The sequence below is a fragment of the Equus przewalskii genome, unplaced genomic scaffold (genome assembly GCF_037783145.1).
Source record: "Equus przewalskii isolate Varuska unplaced genomic scaffold, EquPr2 ChrUn-10, whole genome shotgun sequence".
NCBI classification, from domain to species: domain Eukaryota; kingdom Metazoa; phylum Chordata; class Mammalia; order Perissodactyla; family Equidae; genus Equus; species Equus przewalskii.
In genome coordinates, this window is record NW_027228747.1 from 4,331,589 (window position 1) to 4,337,376 (window position 5,788).

Genomic DNA, 5,788 nt, shown 5'->3' on the forward strand with positions numbered 1-5,788 from the left:
TTCCCCATTCTGACAGTTCTAGGGTGCCCCTTCCTCTTCAAAACTAGCAACCACAGTGCCTTTTCTGGTTCTTGTGTCCCTTTTCAGGCAGCAGTAGATTACATATGCATTTATCCACAAGCATCAATAGCTCCCATCAAAGCAAAGAGCTAGCCCAGAGCAGAAGAACCTGCTAGTCTGGGCCAGCTGGAAGATTACAAGAGCAAGAGACACAAAGGGAAAGGTACTAGTCTCTGAGCCTGAATGAAAAAACAAACCCAACTCTGAACCCTGTAACTGTCCCAAGGGTGTTCCCTAGGACAGCAGCAGAGAGTTCCTTTTCCTCTCCCACAGGACTTATATTGTCCAATCCAGACTTCTAACTTGGTGGAGCTAATGTTCACAAGTGTTCCCATCCCCCTTTCTTCTTTTTTGAACCTCAGCAGATAAATATTGGTATTTTAAACAGAAGGTTTCAATTTCCCCCAATCAGCAAACTGTTTAGGTATAAAATTTCTTTAATCAGAAAGGATTTATCTTCCTTCAACACAAATGCACACATTAAAAATATATATAAGTAGACATACATTCACACAAATTATAAACCATAGTCTCAAGTCCTGGATTAGGGCTTGAGAGGACGGACATCAGGAGCAATTGGAGGAAGGCTTCTCATCTGCTCTAGGTGTCTTACATTCATCTCTCTGGTCATGGTGGGTAGACCAGGAGAAGACAAGGTACAGCTCCAGTCTGATAGAGTTACTGGCAAACTGTGGCAACGAAGTCCCTCTCCAGATAGTTTCTTAGGATCACCAGGGATGACAGGAGTTGCAGTAGTAGGTAGGACTGGAGTGGTTGGGGCAGAGTGGGTGAAAGGCTGCACTCCATGCTGGAGGAAAAGGATGACTCCAATGCTGGTTCCAGTGCCTAACGGACTATGGCTAAAGGAGATAGTACCTGGGGAACTTAGAGGGGGGTTGCAAATTGGAGTGGTGTGGATCCAAGTGAGGTTCATAGCTGGCCATTGAGGGAGGTGCCAAGGCTGCTTTGGTTTCAATACTAGATGTCCTAGCCGTGTCTGGTCCATCTTTTCCTTGGGAGGTGCAGGAGAAGAAGCAGTTGGATAACCTTGGTGGCTTGGAAAATGCTAGGGAGGGGGAGAAAAGAGGAAACAATTATATAAGAAAGCTTTCAGATGAACTCCAGCTGGTTGCTTAAAGCTTTGTTTTCCTTGGGAACTCTGCAATACAAATATACAGATAATTTCCTGCTAGACTATGATTAACGAAAAGTTTGAGTGATCAAATTATACTTTCATTTATTTAACAAGTACTTGAGGGCCTACTATGTACCACACACTATGTTAGGCACTAGATATCCAGACGTATACAAAATAAACAGTTCCACAGGTTAAAATGAATTTATAATTTGTAATTTGTAATTTGTAATTTATTTTAGAACTTCTTTTTTAAAAGTCTATTTTTAATTTTAATTTTAATTGCAATCATCATTTACTTCTTTTTTAACAGTCTTTTTTAACAGTCTATTTTTAATTGGAATCATCATTTCTCAATTTCTGTATTTTAAATTCTAATTTCCTATGTTGAGTTGCTTAAGAAGTGTAAATTAATATGCAGGCAACATCCTCCTGCTTATTTTAAATCAATTATTCCCACAGCAATAATAATTTTGGTAGTTGAAAACAAGGACTATCCTTTATCTTCAGGAGACTTTCCCCTCCCCATCATTTGAGTGCCCCCTAAATACCCTGTTATTTGAAGGCACAGAAGATGTCACTTCCACACTAGGTGTAAGAATCTATCCAACACTCCGTCTCTGGGTGCCCCACGAGTGCCCTCCTCCCCTCCTGGTGATGTACCTCTTATGACCAGTCCTTGAAACCCAGGCTTCCAAGAGGGTTTGGTACAAGGATACTCGAGCAGGAGTAAAAAGAGGGAGAGGGAAAGGGTTTTAGAGGCAGCAGAGGAGAAAGAATTTGTAGAGAGAAGCTGAGGAATCTTCCTGCATGACTCATTTGGCCAGGTAAGAAGCCTTCTGTATTTATGCAGAAAGCAGCTAAGCTGCAACATGAGGGAGAGGGCTAAACTTCAAGGAGTTCTTCACAATGACCCAAACAAAATGGAATAAAAAACATCTAGGAATCAACACAATGAAGGAAGATTAGGCGTTCCCTTCCCTGAAAAAAACTTGTTGAAAAGAAGAAAAGACCCAGAAGAAAATGGAAGAGGGAGCCCATTTCTGCATATACACTTCATTTCCTTGGCTGTTTTCCCACCTCTTCCTCAGGTTTATAAGTTCTTACCTTGGTCAGCTGGTGCCTGCTACTACCCAATGATGACTTCTGGGCAGCTATATGAGGAAACCAAGTCTTTAACATCCCTTCTACCTGTAGCAGGGTCCCTAGATAACGCTCCCTGTAAAAAAGGACATTTTTTTTTTTAAGCTGTTAAGTGTAAAAAAAGCAACAAAACAGGACTGGAGATATTTCCTTTTTTATGAAGTACTTAGGAAAGAACCAGGGGGGACTTACCCCATCTGTGGCTTCTGCAGAACACCTACGATACGCTGGATCCTGTCCATTGCCACACTCTGCTGGAAACTGCTCAATCCTGGGGTCAGGGAGAGACAGAGAGATCAAGGATTGAGATTCAAGAATTTAGTCAGGTAAAGGAAGGACAGAAGGGGCTTAAAATTGATTCACTTAAAGAAATTAAGTCACAGAAGCAAAAAAAGAATAATCCAGGCCCCAAACAAAGATTTAAGAGAAACAGACATTTAAAACATTAAGAGAGAAAGATGAACCTAGACCAAATGAATGCAGCTAATCAGATAATTACCTCTCTCAAAGCGACCCATCTTGAGCCCATTCAGTAGGTCTGTGAGAGGACGTATGAATCCTTGGAGTTCTCTGCACTGCGGAAAAACAGGACAAAGGCTAAGGAGGCTAAGAACTGCCCACACCAGGACTCAGTCTTCCTCCACCTCCAGATCTGGGAGCCAATACTATCCTCATAGGGGCGTTACCTCATAAGGCCCTTACCAAACAGCTGGGCGCTAAGCCACTCCAGTAGTGTCTCCTTTCACCTGCTTTCTCTTACCTTCTGAGCAAACAGCAGATCTCCTTCTGTGGTATAACCTTGGATGTTTAGACTGGTCTCCAATTCATCATCTCTTGGTCTTTTGACCCCAGATCCTGCCATGGGAGAAGCCAATCCCTGCTGTTCCGAGTGAGATGCTGTATGTTGGTTACTGGAAACCTTGGGTCGTTGCCTGCAGCGGATAGGACCAGGGCTGGGCCGAGCACCTGGCCTCTGCCCAACAGTGCCTAGGTTGGGGCCAAGGGTCCCCTTGTCCTCCCCCTCACTATCAGAGGGGAAGCCAAAGTCACTGTTCACTGGGGAGGTGGAAAAAGAGGAAGAGAGAGAGTAGGAAGAATAGGAAGAAACGCTAGATGGAGAATCCATAGATTCAGAAGCAGGGACTGGAGAGCAGCTCCCGGAGTACCCAAAGATCCGAACCTGCAACTGAAGAGCAAAGCGAGGGAGTTTGAAACCAGAATCTGAGGATTAGGAAAAGGACTCGGAGACTGGGGTGTACTGTCAGGGATAATATCTCTCCCCTCTCTCCCCAATATTACCTGTCTCAAAGACAATAGAGAAAGTCATCTCCCCCGCCTCCTTCCCTCCATTAAGAACCTGGACGGCCTCTCTGACCTCCGCAGAGCAGCTCTTAGACGACGCGGGCTCTGTTCTTTCTTTCCTGAGTTTAGAGTAAATTACCTGACTTGACACCTTCCCCCAGCCTGGTTGCTCGCCTGGTCTGTACCCAATCTGACCTCGCAGCGAGCCTATCTCTGCGGTCACGACACCAGCAAGCCGTAAATCTCCGGCACTCGAACCCAACTAGTGACCCTGTAGGAACCGCGCTCAAAGAGACCTCCTGCCTTTTCCCAATCTTTTCGATCAGGATACCTGCGGACCCTTTCCAATCGCGCCTGCCACGTGATGCGATCCCTCCCAACACCAAGATCAGCGTTCGGTCCCTAAACCCACTTCCTCCGGGTCTGATCCTCTCGCGCAGATCGCTCCCGGTCCTCCGAGTCTCCTCACCTGTGTTGGTCGGCTCAGCCTAGGCTGTCTCCAGCTCCTTCTCAGACTCTCCCAGTCTAGGCTACCCACCTCCGCCTCTCTCCCAGTAGGTCCCGCCCCTTCCCCCTCCCAGACACGTGCGGCTCGGCACGTGCCTTCCCCCTGCGTACACAGACCTCACATCCTCATTGGTTGTCTAGCCGGTGGCACGTGACCCTCGTTACTGAATTTCACATCCCATTTGCTACAGCATACAGGGGCTCGGCCAATAGAGAGGTAGTCAGGTGACGATTGGTTGGAAGGGAAGCATTCCGTGCTCCGCCCCTACATGCGGCTAGCAGAGAGCACCCGGTGATGAGAAAAGGAGGAGGATGGAAAAAGAGCGGAAAAGAAGCGAGGGGAGGAAAAGGGCGGAGCCCGTGGCCTTAAATAGGGTGGTGGTGCGCCGGAGACTCGTGGTTGGAGTGTGCAAGCTGGTTGTGTGACCTGAGGCGCGTGTCTCGAAATGTGGGATTCCTGGCTCCTCCTCGGGAGCCGACCTCTCTGCCCCCTCTTTGAGCGCCTCGGCTCACGAGTGCAGCACGTGGAAACCGTCAGCGACTTGGATCGGCAACGTGTGTGAGAGAATGGATGTGTGCCATAGTGTATCCTCTCCCCCCTCAGCGGCCCAGCCCTCGTGACTCCCGGGTCTCTGTTTCACTCTCCCCTCCTCCTCCTTCTCCTACAAGTTGGGTGCCTCCTGCCCTGCTGAGTGAGGAGGGTTGAGGACTGCTGCCGAGAACACCGCGTTCTCTCCGCGGCCCCCCCTGGGGCGCCTCCTCCAGCCCTTGCCTTTACATAACCCGTCACGCACGTTACCAGCTCAGATGCCAGCCCGCCTCGACTTTAGAGATCAAAGCCGAACTCGGTTGTTCCTCACTTTTCTACCCGGGCTCCTTGGACCCTGGGCCCTGAATTCTGTGATTCCTAGCACAGGGAACAGAGTGAGGGTAGGTTCTTGATCTCCTAGGTTATGCCTTTGTCCAGCTTCAGTTTCATCATTTGTCCGCTGGTGAAGATACGAAAGGCTCTGAAGGAGGGAGGTGGCAAGTCCGGAGTTTACTATTCGCTGCCTCTTGCGTTATTTAAAGTACAGTGTAGAGAAGGGGATAGGGATTCAGGGACTGTGGACTGATTGAAGCTGTGACATCGAAGAGACCACAAGGGGGCAGCCCAGTTCTGATTAGGGTCCCGAGGACAGAGAAAAAAACATTTTAAAGTATGTCCCTGCCTGCCCTAATTACTAACTGGAAAAGGCACATTGCTGCTGGTGAAGTGGGGGTAGGAGCGTGTAAATGGAGGAGGGTGTGAATTTTAAAAATCTATTCTAAGTAGTTTTTGATATTTTACATATGTTTAACAATGTGCTTATTTTATAAAAAGAAAAAAGTGTTCTAAATAAACCTCAACTCTTTCCCCAAACACATTGTCTCAACACCGTATATAATAAAGCAACAGAATAAGAGGGAATTATGGACTGTGGTAAACCTGTTGTCTGTGGGTGCTCTTCTCCATTCTTCCCCAAATTTCAGGTTTATTTACAGTCCTAATAATTCCCTTAAATTCTATTGTCACCTAACTCCTTTTCTAATCCCTTCCTACCCCCATATCCTGGTGCTCTCTTTAGTGTTGTGGCTTTAGAACAGACTCTCATGAAGGAG

The 5,788-nt window shown here is 47.1% G+C and overlaps 1 protein-coding gene across 7 annotated transcripts; it reads right to left on the reverse strand.

Annotated features, from left to right (window-relative positions):
* Positions 1–479: 479 nt before the first annotated feature.
* On the reverse strand, positions 480–4,286 carry CIART (circadian associated repressor of transcription). 7 transcript variants are annotated; one of them, XM_070607143.1, is made up of 7 exons: positions 4,110–4,212; positions 3,638–3,759; positions 3,099–3,524; positions 2,838–2,913; positions 2,531–2,609; positions 2,303–2,414; positions 480–1,126 (listed from the first exon to the last, which is right to left on the reverse strand). In XM_070607143.1, the coding sequence occupies exons 3-7, from the start codon at positions 3,462–3,464 to the stop codon at positions 605–607; spliced, it is 1,155 nt and encodes a 384-aa protein (XP_070463244.1). In that variant the 5' UTR covers positions 3,465–3,524; positions 3,638–3,759; positions 4,110–4,212; the 3' UTR covers positions 480–604. The 7 variants fall into 7 exon arrangements, with proteins under 7 accessions (XP_070463244.1, XP_070463247.1, XP_070463249.1 ...); XM_070607146.1 differs by having other exon boundaries at positions 3,099–3,270; positions 4,110–4,188; XM_070607148.1 differs by having other exon boundaries at positions 3,099–3,218; positions 4,110–4,187.
* Positions 4,287–5,788: the final 1,502 nt, after the last annotated feature.